The sequence below is a fragment of the Filicampus tigris genome, chromosome 7 (genome assembly GCF_054856515.1).
Source record: "Filicampus tigris isolate MCC_2025a chromosome 7, RoL_Ftig_1.0, whole genome shotgun sequence".
In the NCBI taxonomy this organism is placed as follows: Eukaryota; Metazoa; Chordata; class Actinopteri; order Syngnathiformes; family Syngnathidae; genus Filicampus; species Filicampus tigris.
In genome coordinates, this window is record NC_141223.1 from 12,286,735 (window position 1) to 12,302,500 (window position 15,766).

General features: G+C 40.4%; 1 protein-coding gene across 4 annotated transcripts in view; it reads left to right on the forward strand.

Moving 5' to 3' along the window:
• arhgap42b (Rho GTPase activating protein 42b) overlaps positions 1–15,766 on the forward strand; it is a 97,323-nt gene that overhangs the window by 55,178 nt on the left and 26,379 nt on the right. For all 4 annotated transcript variants that reach the window (XM_086034968.1, XM_086034969.1, XM_086034970.1 and 1 more), the window contains exons 5-6: positions 13,349–13,450; positions 13,602–13,712. In XM_086034968.1, the coding sequence (XP_085891094.1) occupies positions 13,349–13,450; positions 13,602–13,712 (213 nt within the window). The remainder of the gene's footprint in view (positions 1–13,348; positions 13,451–13,601; positions 13,713–15,766) is intronic.

Consider the following 15,766-nt stretch of genomic DNA (forward strand, 5'->3'; position numbering starts at 1 on the left):
TCCCCGGCCGGTGCGGAGCCGTCAAATGAAAGTACGTTGGCTTGTTTGTGCTCGTTCCCACAGCGCCCCGCCGAGTCTCTGAGCTCACTATAGCCTATCGGCGTTGTTATGTGGTCTTCTTAACCCTTGTGAGTCCACCACTTCGATAGCTTCTTCATGACTTGCCGTAGATGTGAGCTGTAGTCTGCATTATTTACTTCATTAGCTCCACCAGGGAACTTTAAAACCCGAAGGCTGTCTTGAAGCCTTAATATGAAGCCATGACTACGGCTTGAAACCATGGTTCGAAAGCCCAAATTGAAATGCAAACCCTGTTTGAAATCCTAACCCTGACTTCAAACCCCAATCCTTGTTTGTAACATTTTTTGAAAGCCTAAAAGATGCTTGAAACCCTAACCTTTACTTGAAACCCTTATTTGAAAGCATACAAAGTTTGAAACCGTAACACAGTCTAAAGGCCCTGATACACCAAAACGCCGTTCACCAATAGTGACAGACGCTTACCCCCTGTGGCTTCCGGCCAGCTGTCGGCACCGGTTTATATGCCGCACCAATATTTAAAAAAATATTATATTTACTGTGTTTAAAGAACGATTTTGAACTGTAAAATGTAAATGTACATGTATGTACCTGAACAGATTCTTTCTTGACAGTGCCTTTTAACAAGGCCGCAACTTTGCTGATTAAAACGGAAGAGAACCAAGAGAAAATGCGCAGTACTTATCTTCATTTCACTTACCGTTAACACCTACAACGTCTTATGGTGAAGAAGCTGATTCATTGACGCTAAGCTTTCCTGCAACAGCCCGGTTTCCTTCCTGGATAGCATGATCGATGGCCTTCCATTTAAAATTTGCACCGTACAAACTTCTTCGTGTGGGCTCTGTTGGATTTTGTCCCACATTTAATCACTGAATACACTGAAGTTTGTCAGTTAACGCTCTACTTCCGCATACCACCCAATGCGTCACCTAGTGCTTAACCCAGTGCATAGCGCCCTCGCCTGTTGAACTCCTCCACCTGAAGTCACATCCTGTTAATGTCATTGATACATAACAGGTTCCATGATGACTGGGTGAGGATTTGAAAATACAGTAATTAACTGTTTGTAATTTGTCGTCCGTGTTCTAGCTCCTAAAGATAAGGTAGACGCTACCTTTCTTCTTTACATTGATTTTTTTTCTTACTTTTGATTCTAATTCCGGTTAGAACGCCTCTAGCGGTGGAAGAAAAATCCACAGAATAGCCGCAACCTTTATAGAAGCCGCATGGTTCAAAACCTTGGAAAAAAGTAGTGGTTTATAATCCGCAAAATACTGTAATATAACAATACTTGCAGGCATGTTTTTATCCTCTACAAAAAATAACTAATATTACAGCATGTTACTGAGTCACTTAGCAGTAGGAGAAGAAGCACTCTTCTTCGTTCGTGTATGCATGACTGTTTTATTATATTGCCCCCAGCGGCCAAGGCGGGCACACCAGAAGGAGCAACACAATGAGCTCGATTGCAGCATTAACTCATGATGCACTAACTGTTTGATTCTTTACATTCTAGTTGATTGCTAATTTTATTTTTATTGTTTTTATCAAGTACAATATCAACAAATGTTATTTTTCATTATTTAAAAAAACAGAAAATTTGGAGTAAGAGGCTGCAACGGATTAATGACATTTCTATTCATTTCAATCTCTTGAGTAATCTCCTTTCGATTTCCCCCCTCCACTTTTCAGTGTTATTATTGCACATGTTTATAGAGTGGTTCCTTAAAAGCCCACTACCGACGTCACACTTAACTCCGTCCACTTCCTCCTAATGGCTCTCTCCTCCCGTATCGCCAAACATTAGCCCGGACTGAAGAGAGATAAATCACGAGTGGCGACTTTTCCACTGTTCCGAGAATGCGGAGCCATGGTTGGCCTTTCATCACCCCCCACCGCTATCCCCTCCATCCAACCCCCACACGGCCTTCTTCCAGTTAGCGCCTTATTTGGCTGCACTGCAAGTAATCCCGTGAGGTCACGTGTGGATGCTTCGCATCGGCGGGTGCTGATGCGTGACGCTCACGGCGCACCAGCGCGTAGACTGCACCACTGCAGGGAAATCCACGTACAACCCATGGCAGCTTCTTAACACACAGTGTCCGCATAACAATGACAACTACACAGAGGAGATTCTTATTAAAAGCAACATATTATGGAAAAGTGACCATTTCAATTACCAATATACAAATAGCATGTACTTAATACCTCAAATTAAAAGGTACACTTTTGTGACCAAGCTTGTAACTACTTACTTGTATAACAAATACATTTTCCACATTGAAATGAATTTGAAATTCCATTCAACTGTTCTAGTCCCATGAATAACACAACAATTTTTTTGTTCCATGTTTCAAAAAAATGTATAAGAACACAATAAAAGATAATAAAACAGAGTGTAAAAGATTTGGAGACCAATTAGAGTAAGATTCTGATAATTGATTAATCGGCCGATGAATTAAAAAAATATCTTTATATATATATAAAGAATTACTAACTTGTTTTTTGGTCCCTTAATGCTCGAAACAACAAAGATATGAATTACGGGCTAAATATTTGATTGATTTACAATATTTTGATATTTTGACCTTTATTTGTTTAACTTTACGACAGAGAGAAAAATCAGCAAAAATCAGCAGATTTTTTTTTTCTCTGATTGTTTTTTTGGGGGGGTGGTGTTTGGACGTTATTATCTTTGTCTGATGTTGTAATGTGTTAATGTTTAAAAATCAATTTAAAAATTGGATGTTTTTTTTTTTTTCTTCCCCCATCTTGAAATTTATCGGTCAGGCCCGAGCAAAAACATTGACAAGTTTATAAAATGTAACTATTTAAAAAAGAGATTTTCTGATCATTCTTTTTCTCTATGTTCACTTCAGAGAGTTAGCTCAAATACCCACGGCTAATTAATCAAAATGAGATCTACAATGTGAAATATTTAATGTTTCCCCCTCGTTTGACCACTTCCCATGCAAAAATTTATTTTAAGAACCATCGTAGAGACTGCAGTGATTGTATTTGTACTTTGATTCACATTGACTTGTTGTTTTTAGCACAACCTAAGATGTTAAACTGCCTGAAGCTATTTAGAGTATATTGTTCTTTTTTTTTTTTTTTTTTTTTTTTTTTTTTTAATATACTGTGCTCCTTTTTGTTGCCTTTCAGCCCCAAATCACCAGTGGGTTTTCAAATTCATGGTTGGCACTTGTAGCTCCTGCATAAGAAAAAGAAAAAATAATCACATTATTATGGTCTGGTTTTGGGATTTCATCAGCACGGTCAACACTGAAGTGCATCACTGGCTGAGTGTGAAGAATGAATGCGCGCGCACACGCACACATACATGTGCACACGCATGAGATGTGACCGCCGCTAATCAAAACATGTCAGTGCACACACCACAGATTGTTCTTGGCTGGTTTGGGCATCTGGAGAATGATGTGACATTTACCTTTTTTCATGTTAAGATTGAAATGTGATAATTACACTGTACATACAGTACATGCCTAAACCACTACCATGGACTTTTAAACGAATATAGTAACCTCCAGCATATTCCCAGTTTGTGAATTACAAATGTACCTATTCTGAAACGCCATACGCCAAAGCACTGTCCAAATTGAAAAGTAGCATCTATCGCAGCGGTTACTCTTTGTTTACAGGAAACAAATCACTTTTCTTTTTTTTTCAAACTAGCACATTTAACTCATAATCTCACCATGTACTGCACATCAATAATAATCCTGAAATGTGTCCATTATAAAATGACCTTCAGCCATCCCTCTTTGTAGGCGTAAAAAGCAGGATTGATGATGAAATGATGATGAAATCATAACTTGGCTGATCTTGAAATAGACCTAGTAACTGTTTTCACTCTTCTTTCAAATATGTACAGTGTAAAAACACTTGTGTGGCACCATCCTATGGTCCACAGTGGAATTACACCCAAAATAAACGACTGGCATAAGAAATTGGAGTTATAAAGCTATTTACAAAAAATCTGCGAAATAGCAGAACTACAAACGGAATGCCCAATAACACAAACTAAACTGAGAGTCTTTGCTGCATGTGCAGGTCTCCCAGTTTTTTTTTTCTTATCAAATTATTTTTAAGGGTGTTGGAATGTTTTGCAGATCTCGAGGCCATAAGCCCAATTAGCAATTTACAAAACAACTACTTACTCAATGCGTGTTCGTTTTATCTTTCAAGAAGGTATCCAATGTAAACAAAGACTCACACAAGTCGATTTAATTTTCTCTTCTTTTTTCTTTCCCATCTCTGAAGTTCAGGACTCATACAATGCTCAGATCTGGGCAGATTTTCCATCCTCGCGAATGCTCTCACCCGAGACAGGCGAGGGCAGAAAACAGCCCTCACATTTATACTGTTTTCAAAATCTAAACATAATGTGGGCTGGTCTCCTCCCTGGCTGGGCCTGTCTGTAGGGTTGATCCTCTCCAGCTTGGTCATATCAGGGCACACTGACTCTAACACTTTTAACTCATTATGCGTTGTCCGTAAATGTGTAATTGCCATATTGGTTTTTGGTTAACCTGTTGGCTAATATCTAGCCATTCATATGATCTAGATCCTTCACACACTCTTTCGGCCTCAGATAATGAGGCCGACATAATTTGGAATTTCATAATTTGTAAAAAATTAATGTAAAAAGCACACCTCTCTCTTTCGACTCCACAAAAAGTGGGGTCGCCATAAATTTGGACACTATGTAGTGTGCCAGAATGATCGAGACGCAGCTGTGGAGATAGCCCATGTGACGATGTGTGACCCTATGGCGTTAACTGACATAACTGACAGAGTGTCATAGAAAAGGGAAGCCAAGCAAGAGAAAGGTCACAGCAAGATAACAGCCCGGCTCAAGTCGCCTATCTAAACATATACGCCAAAGAGGCCTTGTCTAACAACCCCATCCGAGTGACCTTATGGGTCACCCAGCTAAAACTTGAGCTTTTTCTGAAAAAATGTTCATCCCTGTTTTGAACTCAGTTCGTTCACCCCCTGTGTGTGTACCTTAACCTATATGTGTGCGTGATCCCCTACAAGGCAATGTTTCAGAGTCCGCAACCCCCTCGGACCTTCCCCCTTAATTGCCATTAAGTTCAGGGATAACTAGTGTGGTGCAGTACATCGTGGAAAACGTCTAAACACTAATCAGTCATTGCAGACCCTAAGCTAGACGATCTCAATGCCGTGCTGCTCGTTGAAGTCCTCCGGCCTTGGAACCTCGGGGACAGGCATGACGAGGTGCCCCTCCCACTGGGCGGCCAGGTAGGGCAGGTGCCTTTCCCCACGACTGCCCACCGCACGATTGGTACTCCTGTCGACCAAGGCCCTACACCAGCATCCACAAAATACAAAAACGCCTAGCACTACTCCCTTGGACATATTTAAGATAAGATGATTATTTATGGTAATAATGATGATTAACATGTAGTCCTTTCCTATTATTAAACATCACCATTGTAATGTGCAGACTAATAAACTGATTTAAAAACTGTCCAAATAATCTACAAAGTTAGAAATAATTTATTACCGCAAAATACACAGGGGGCGGGGCATCAATACCTCACAATTTTTCACAGACAATGCAGGCTAAGCTGCCATTTTACATAAGGGTGGGTACACATCTTTTGCTGTTAGATGATCTGATCCATGTTGCACTTTTGCTACAAATTAGCTTCCTGTTATGAGCTGCCGGAGCCTGACGTCCCACCCCCTTTTGCATGTCACCGTTCTGGGGAAGCCATTTCAAACAAACGTGCAGGTGACACCTCGTCAGCCACTGATGTTTGCTTTACTTCTGGAATGTTACAGAGCGTGAACGTTGGACCTCCCTCTGCTTACATCTGTTACCATGGTAATGAGAGGCAAGGAGACAATGGCCGTGTGGTACATTAGGGCTTCTGTCAGGAATGGCATTGTTAACGAGGTCGCATACATCTTGCCAGCATTTTTTTTACCCCCACATCATTAGTAACATTATACACTCACTGGCCACAGCATTAGGTACACCTGCACCGCACATGCGTAGACTCTCAAATTTAGCTAACCGAAGAGAGACATTTTCCCAAGGACCCATTTATAATCCTAAAGCCAATTACCCGTAACTACCATGTGTACCCCAAATGCCCTGAACTAGTATGCCTTTTATCGTGGGAAAGCACACCGTTGTGCTCTACAAATAGTATGATAATTTAAAAATGAATTAATATCTTTCAAGATTTATGTGATATGTCACAATCTTATAAAGGCTTTTAACCGGCCTAAAACTATGGAAGGGAGTTGTAATTGGTTTAGCATGTTTGTTTTCTTGGTCCCATATGTAGATATGCACTTTTAATGATACATCATAATTATTTATTTATATTTACAGCTTGCAGAGCCTCGGTATTCTGAGACCATAGCTTGAGAACCACGGCTATGCTGGTTCTCTATTAAAACATTCCCATCTGTATTGGAATGCATTTGGGAAGCCATATGTATACATAGCGGTCACCAGCACTTCTATTGATTTGCTAATGCAGAATTTTGTGAATATTGGATCTTGTGAAAATACTGCTGGGTCGTGTATTTTATACTGAGTCTGTAACTGGCATATACGAACACAGCAGGAATTCTAACATTGGTCTGCATCCGAATATTCTCTTCCTGAGTGCGATTTATTCATGAGGGAGTACAAAGCCATCAGATGGGGAAATCTCCCTGGTGGTACAGTAGAGTCGAGTGTGTGCGCATTGAGTGTGCATGTTTGTTGCTGAGTGCTTGCAAGTGCTTTGTTTCTTTTCTTTTCCCAGCCAGCTGATTACTCTTGGGCACCCGGGATCAGTTTGGGTCAAAGATTCCTTCTCCGCTGCGCTGCGGGGGTATAAACGCTACCGTAACACATCCAATGCTTCAATAACACCTCGGTGCACCGTGTTTGTGATAAAGAAGGCCAATTTATCAAATAAATGTAAACGTGCTGCAAGCGTTCAAAGCAGAAATGCTTTTCCAAAGCTATCCCTGCTCTTAGCTGGCGACTATTTCTTATTGCGGTTATAGTTTGAGTGGTGGGAAAATGTACTGCATCGTACTGAGAGTGGTTTCTAATTTTTGTACATGTATTTAAATTTGTGCCGTGGTTTGCCTTGCGACTAGTTCAGGTTCTGCCCAGCCTTTTGTCCAGTGTCAGCTGGGATAGGCTCCGGCTCACCCGCGACCCTAATTTTATTTTTCATTTCAAACTCAACAATCATAAGAGATGCACAGTTAAACCTAGAAAAAGAAATAGCTAATTATACAGTGTCACCCTCTACCCAGCTATCACCCTATTTTTGTTCTGCAGGTGGTCTTGAACCGCCACCCTCTGCTCCTCCTTTTACCTTCCAGAGTGACACACAAAATGACATCAGTCTGAAGCTTGGAAGAATTCCTTCGTGTGATTCCCCCACCTGTATTGTCCCCCATCCAGCAGGCTTCGCAAGGTGTTGGAGGTGCCGTACTCATTACTGGGACAAATCAGAGAGCACCTGCTGCACTCTGCGATACCACTTTGTTTTACCAACACAGGGGGCAAAAGTACAGATATAGTATATGTGAAAAATATACTCTGGTAGAAGGACTGATTCAATTCCTTTGTCAATTAAAGTAAAAATCTTACGAGTGCCCCAACTTACGAGATTTACTTAGTTTATTATCATTTATTTTTTTATTATAGTGGTAGAAATTTGCCAATTAAGTGTATAACTAAGTACTGTATTTTTTGTACTATACGTCGCTCAGGAGTCATGCTAGTCAAAAAGAAGAAGAAAAAACATATTAGTCACTCTGGAGTACAAGTTGAATTTTTGGGGGAAAATGTATTTTGCTACAACCAAGACCAAGAACGGGAGGGTTCGGATTCACCCCAAAAATCCCTGTTCCCTAATTGTGCGCACGATCCGAAATATACACCCCGTTTTGACAGCTGCAAATGAGTTTTGTTTAGACGAAACGTCCACTTCTAACTCTGGGAAAGTTTTTCGTTTTGGTTTAAAATGGCTTACTTTAAGTAGAATCCAGTGTGGCATTGTGGTCAAAGGTAGAATCCTGGTCGGTTATTGTGTCTTGTAGTGCTGTAAAAACAAAGTAGTAAATCCTTGTTGTGGCAGACGCTACATGCTACCGTCCGCAGCAGCAGAATTACGTGACACAACAGTTGCCATGACTACAGTTCTTTTTCGTCTTCTAGTTCTTCTGCTTCCTTTACTTCTTCTACTGTCTTTTGGTGGTTGCCATATACTTTTGGTGTATTACCACTACCTTTTTTAGCATGCTATAAAGAAGGTGGTTTGTGATAGTGCATGACTTCTTCCATTTTTTCTGGGCATATACTTTTAGAGTGGTACCTAAGGTGGGAAAATGGTGGCGGTAATACTGTACACATAAAGTCAACACAATTGGGGAATGCTGGTTGGCAAAGTGATTTAGCCACACCCAAATAAATCAGAGAACATGAAATCACAGATGTGAAGACCAGGGTTGCATTTGGAAATTCACTCTGACGCATGACTCAGAGCGTGTGCGCTTCCCTCTCGTTAATTTCCGAACACACCCTATGTTATAAACAACTAGCATCTTGTGAGCTCGGGCACTACGTGTAAACGCTCCAGCACTCTTTTTTTGTGGTACTCTGAATAACCGATTAGCACATTTGACAAAAGCTCTGAGTTTCCGTACGATCGGCGTGAAGCAGAGCGTGCTTGGAGTGTATTTCAGAATGCACCATGTAATGTAGTATTTGACTTGGTCACTTCCCGCCACTGCCTAGCAAACAAACCAACCAGGGTGACAAAATGCGACTGGGACCTCCTCACATTTTCACACGGACGCCTTCACGCCGTAGTCCCCACAGTGCGAAGTTGCTTGTCGGGATGCGGCGAACAGCCGTTATTGGCACGCGTGTGCTGGTCAGACTTCCGCTTTGACCGCGGGGGCCTCAGATAAAACCCAAGCTCTTAATTTATTGTGATTCGCATAGTGAGTGAATGTGTGTGTGTGTGTGGGGGGGGATGTATTGCGTGTGTGTGTGTGGGGGGGGGGATGTATTGCGTGTGTGTGTGTTTTGTCTTTCCCGAGGCCCTTCACTCGTATGCGTGCTTCCAAAATGATGTCACGTCAATGGCGCTTTACCAACGCTAGCAGGGTTTTTTTTTTGTTCTTTTTTGGGGGTTTTTTGTTTTTTTTACTCGAAGAAAAAACACGGTGGGTTCTTAGGGGAAATATATTTGCTGTCAGCGTTGCATCATACTTAATCATGTTTATTTAGCTCGACACCTGTTTGTGTTGCTTGTCTCTCTCGACAACAGCACCCCCTTCATCTGCCAACAAAAATCAATTGTGCGTCAGACTCGACGGGTACGGTGAAAATAAGAAGCCACGTAAAATTATTTATTGATTTTCTCTCTCTACCTCTCTCTCGCTCGCTCTGTCTCTCTCTCTCTCTCTCTCTCACACGGTGGGATTGTTTCGTCTTTGTGTCTCATAGTGAGTTTTAAATCACTCAGGCAGAACGCTCTTGTTGGTCCAGTCGAGTTGCTGAACATCAGGGCCATGGGAATGAAAACAAACAAGGCTCTGGTTTCAAGGCCCCCTCAGGGGCAATCCCCTCCCTCCCTCCCCCTCTCTTCTCTGTTAAAGTGGCTCAGCCCAAGAGGTCAGAACACACAAATGCCTTCATTGAGGAGAAGCTTCTGATTGGGATCATTTTTGAGGAGAGTGTTGAAAGTCGAGTCTTGTGGTATTACATGCTTGCGAGATGGCCGTCTGGCATGAAAAACCCATTTCCTGTTCCTCTCCCGGGAACATTTTGTCTGACTTTAGGGACCATCTTGGAAAAAACAACCATAATCCATCTACTTTATATTTAAAAAAAAAAAAAAAAGGTGTCCCCACTTCCTGCCCCCTCAGAATTACGAAATCATTCACTCTTTTCCCTCCTCCCAAACTGTATAGGGATTGTTATGTAGTGGACAATAGAGTTCACTAAAAAGTCAACAAAAACCCAATCCTGTGGTACCTCAACTGACGATTTTTTTGCAAGAAAACTTCACAACAAGAGGCAGATGGCCAAACCGTTTGCTATTTTGGGGACGGAGGACGGGGGGCCACTAGTTTAAAAAAAGGGTCGGACTAAGCAAGTCCGGAGGTGGATTTTAGTCCGGCCCACTAATCGGCCCACGTCCGTGTGACGTGATCACGAGGCGGCCAAAGTTAATCTCAACGGACTCGGCGAAATGGGCAAATGACAAAAATTGCCTCAGAACACTTCAAATGCGCCACTAGTTACCCAACTGCACAGGAGATTTTTCAACAGGAGACACAGCGTGAGTTCTACTAGTACAACAAGTGATAAGACCCAGTAGCGCGAGCAGCGTCAGAGCTAGCGCGAGTGACGTCAGCATGTCGCTTGACTGTCGGCTGCTGTAGGAGTACGTAGCTTTTTACTTAGCTGTGCTAAAGCTAATGCAAATAAATATTCAGGCACTGCATGTTCTCTTCTACAGAGCCGCCTTCATTAATTGCCTGCACAACACTTTTCATGTGCTTCCCAGTAGTCACATTGCCCATGCATATTCTAGTGGTTCAACGCATGTAATACCACGGATAATGCCACAGGAGTCAGCCATTTCACCTCATTGACAGGAACACAACCAGCCTGTTTTGTGTATGTAATCCGAGATAGTTTTGTTAACTAACTGTTCACATTTACTACCTTATCCCTTTGCTTGCCAACTATGTCCTTGTGTGGGACATCTTTAGACCTTAAAAATCTCTACCAGCGTATGCATTTAAACAACCCGGAAGTGGAAGTCTATGTTTCCTCTTAAAATAACCTTCCACTATTTTGCAATAATTATTTGATTAAAAAAATGAAAACATTTTAAGTTAAAACGCTATAGTTTTGCGATAAAACGTAATAGTATCGCGTTACTACCTAATATTAAATATTTTCTTGATGTCCCCTGGTTTGCTCCAGTAGGCATCATCATCTTCAGCGGATGTGCACAGGAAATTAGCCAGCTAATGATCTTTAAATAATGTTTGTGATTGTGGAGGGCGGACCAACGGATGGACGGGGTCATGAGTCAGTGATGCCAAGGCGCTTTATTGTGGCCATTCTTCTATCAGGAAGTAAATGGCATGCATGGCTGACAGAATGTTTTTCTAAGTGAACTTTATCCATGTCAATCCTCTCATATGTCCTTTAAGATGCAGTTTCTCTATTTGTACGTTTATAAGGTTTATATTCGTGCTTAGAGTGCTTATTAGAGGAGGAGGACATTTTACTAAATTTTGTCTTTCCATCATTCGTCATCCGTCAGTAGGCATGGTACCCGTCATTTTTAGTTTTGCGATAAAACGTAATAGTATCGCGTTACTACCTAATATTAAATATTTTCTTGATGTCCCCTGGTTTGCTCCAGTAGGCATCATCATCTTCAGCGGATGTGCACAGGAAATTAGCCAGCTAATGATCTTTAAATAATGTTTGTGATTGTGGAGGGCGGACCAACGGATGGACGGGGTCATGAGTCAGTGATGCCAAGGCGCTTTATTGTGGCCATTCTTCTATCAGGAAGTAAATGGCATGCATGGCTGACAGAATGTTTTTCTAAGTGAACTTTATCCATGTCAATCCTCTCATATGTCCTTTAAGATGCAGTTTCTCTATTTGTACGTTTATAAGGTTTATATTCGTGCTTAGAGTGCTTATTAGAGGAGGAGGACATTTTACTAAATTTTGTCTTTCCATCATTCGTCATCCGTCAGTAGGCATGGTACCCGTCATTTTTCGTGACGAACTGAATTGTAATAGTCAGTCCATCAATCTGTCAGTCAGTCTGTCATTTAAGTCCATCAGTTAGTGCGTCAGAAGTCTGTTGGTCCATTAGTCGGTTCCACAAAAAAATGCCAGAAAAACGAGTGTCCGCCAGTGATGGACTAAGGGTCCGGCACGGTTAGTGACAATTACATTGACGGATGGAAACCCACTTTCGCCAATTGTCAGTCCGTCCATTTTAAAAGGTATCCTGTCATCCGTCAGTCATCAGCAAAACGGGCGTCCGTCAGTGACGGACTGATGGGCTAGTCCGTCAGTCTGATGGAATGTACACCTTTGCTTATTAGTGTCCTGCTGCCAATGTTATAACCTTATTTGCTAACTCAATTTGGGTTGGATGATGACTTTCTCCATTATGGTATTTCTCCATATTCTGTACCTATTTTACATATTACTTGCTTTTATCGACTGGGAAACGTAGAATGTTGAATGTTGTTGCTGAATGTAGTACAGGCAACATAGCACTTTTCCCTACTCATTTGTATTAGAATAGAATACAGAGTGTTATACTCACCCACTGCCTACTTTTTTGTACTTTTATGTACCTATATTTTGTAATATCAATGGTTGTATTGTATTTTATCTTGTGAACCCATTTAATATTCTTATTTTGATTAGGTAAAAAAAACTATATTAATCAATATAGGCTGATAATACTGTAATACTTACATTGTGATCAAATTTTCAGCTGTAACGCCCAGCCATATTTTACAATTTCGTAGTGTCATGCTTAACAGTTAACAATTGAACCTGTATTATTTTGCATTTCAATTTATTTTGAACAAAGATCAAAATTCAGGGACTAGTCAGTTTTTTTTCCCACTTTTCATAATTTATTACAAATGAATCCTAAATTCTGAGTAAATTGTTTGTGCTTTATTTTGGATTGCAATTCCATATTGCAGATTGACTGTTCTGCCTTTTGTCCGAACTAAACAAAAGCTCTTTCTTTAAAATGATCTGTCATTGTTATAGTAGAAATGTTATGTAGCTAAACTATTAGTGGTATCGGTTACTTTGTTTTGGTGAGTACTCAAGAGTGGAGTGCTCGTACTGGTATCGGTCTGAAAAAAAAAAGTCAAGTCAAACATCTACAGTGTTGTTGTTCAAACCGTGCATAAAGTTACCCGTGACTTGGAATAATGTTACATTTTTGGGAATAACACCTTTGTCTTGTTTTTTGATGACCACTTTAATCTATTTTTGGGGTGTAAAAATAGCCACTGCTCTTGATAATTCCACCAACAGGTGTCATTAAAAAGTCCTGTGCTGCTATTATGACTCTTTTGAATTCTCTTGACACAGCATGTGGAGTGTGAATGTGGTTTGACTTCCACCTAGTGGCAGTTGCACACACATTCCCTAGGACCTAAAACCTGCTGTTTATAAGCTCTCCTTTTATGTATCTATTCCTTTTTATTTGAGGACGGGAAGAAGAAATTTGATAAGGAGACAGAGAAATATTACTCCACGCTTGAAAAACACCTCAACCTGTCGTCCAAAAAGAAAGAAGCTTATCTTCAAGAGGTAAAACCCCAACAAAGGCTTTTTGTGTGTGTGTGTGTCTGTGTTTTTTTTTTTTAATAACTAATGGGGCTTTGTCTGCCATCTGAAGACAAAACTCGGACTCACCTTTCGTTGACTGGACGCTGACCCGGTTCTTTTTGCTCGTTGGCAGGCCGACACACAGATTGATAAGGAGAGGCAGCTCTTCTACGACGCGTCCCTCGAATACGTCTTCAAAATACAGGAAGTGCAAGAAAAGAAGAAGTTTGAGTTTGTGGAGCCGGTAAGTTCAACTTATTCCCAACATTTAATTTGTGTGAGGCAACGGAAGTTGATTTTTATACCATCATGCAAATCCATTGTGCTGTACAGTGGCAAAGACAAAATGATTAAAAACAAGATTCAATCAAAAGATGGAAAAATGGGAGTTGAATAAATAGAAAGTTTTAAAAGTATAATCGTTTGTATTAATCATGATTTCAATGTCAATCAAAAATAATTGTGATTATTTTTTCCATCATCGCCCAGCTTTACTGTAAACCAGTGATTCTCAAAGTATGGTATTTGTACCACTCTTTTTATCTACGTATATATACATTTTCATTGATTAAGTACTTTTTGGAAGCGCAAAACTGTGCATAATGTTACAGTGGCTTTAAATAAACGTGGAGATACTTTTTAGGAATCAAATCTTGGCACCATATATTCAGTAGTGCTACAGTACATCCAAGTTTTTTTTTTTAATGGTACTTGCCATAAAAGGTTTGAGAACCACTGGTTTGGGATTAATTACTTGCAGGTTTTTTTTTTTTTTTGCTATCACGACATGATAGATGCCAAAATACAACCAAAATAATTAACTATGAAAACGTGGTTGAACTAATACTTTTTGACTGAGCTGGGCATTCGTTAGTGCTTTAGTCCTATGAGTTCTTGTCTTTATTTCAAGCCTGCCCGGTAAGTCCGAGTCAGTTGTGACCTGCTAGTTTACACCGCAGCCGCGGGTTCGTCATAAAACCAACCATAACAATCCGTGCAGTCATTTCCAAGTTCTCCATCAGTGAAGGTGACAGGTAATACGTATTAAATTCTCACTGTATTGTATGTGTGGGAGACGTGAGGTGAGAGCCAAATATTTCTTTGAGAGAATCTCCTCAACCCACCATCTACATTCCCTGCTTCCATTTGTTTACGTCAACCTGCCTTACAAAGCAGGAACTCCACCTCCAATGAAATGTAAATCTTTTGGCCTGGGGCGTCACCATGACCTGACTCAACCTTGCGGCCTCGAGGTGAATCTCTCCACAGAGGAGCGTTTGATCTAGCCAAGCTCATACCAAAGATCAAATCAGTGTTTGTGTCGCTGGGATTTGAGTGAGAGCGTCTCTCGTCAAGCAGAACATTAGGCATGGCTCGAAATCATGTTTTTTCTTTGCAGGGCAGTAATGCTATCCATGACTTCATTTAAGGAGCAAATTTCTTATTTTGAGGAGCAATTTTTTGCAGGTTTAACCCAGAGACCTGAAGCAAGGGTTTTTTAAACGATAAAAATATGACAATATAACGAATAGCAATTGGTTTTCTTAATATGTAATCAAATGTTTTCAACTAAACTAAACTAAATTCACATTGTGTATAGCAGCAAACTGTATTTCCTTGTCGAGAAACATTTTCTTTTGAGTGGGGCAATTTCATGCACAAATGTACATAAAAACGTAGTATTTCTGAATAGGTTGTTCGGTCTTTTAGCAACACTCTAAAAACAGTTCGGTTAAAAATAACACAATTTTGGGTAAAAAATGGAAGAATACACAAATTGGGTCAATTTGACCCACTTTCTTGCATTTTTGGGGGTTGTTTTGTACAAAACTACCATTTTTTGGGGGTTGCTTTCTCCAAAAACAACCAAGAAAGTTGGGTGAAATTGACCCAAGTTGTCGTTTGGCCCGTTTTGTCGTTTGGCCCATTTTTTACCCCAAATTTTTAACGTATCTGTTTATAGAGTGAAAGATAATTGAAATGGAACATTATGTAAAAGCCAAAATCAAAACTCAGGACTCTATTAATTCATGTTTGGTTTACGTTTATTTTTAGCGAGGATGATTTTCTCTCCACAGTCCAGACACTTTTTAAATTGCCTGCCAATTTGCTGTTCCAGCCAGATTTCTCTGAAAAGTGTACTCGATGACCCAAGAATTTAATTCCAGTCTTAAATGATTATGTGTGAGTTTTAGGTTAGCTTATCAATTAGCATGATTTCTCCGTCATTCTTAGTCATCCCTTTGTGAGTATTTTTTTTTTTTATCAGAAGTGTATTTTATTCACCGCCATTGAGGC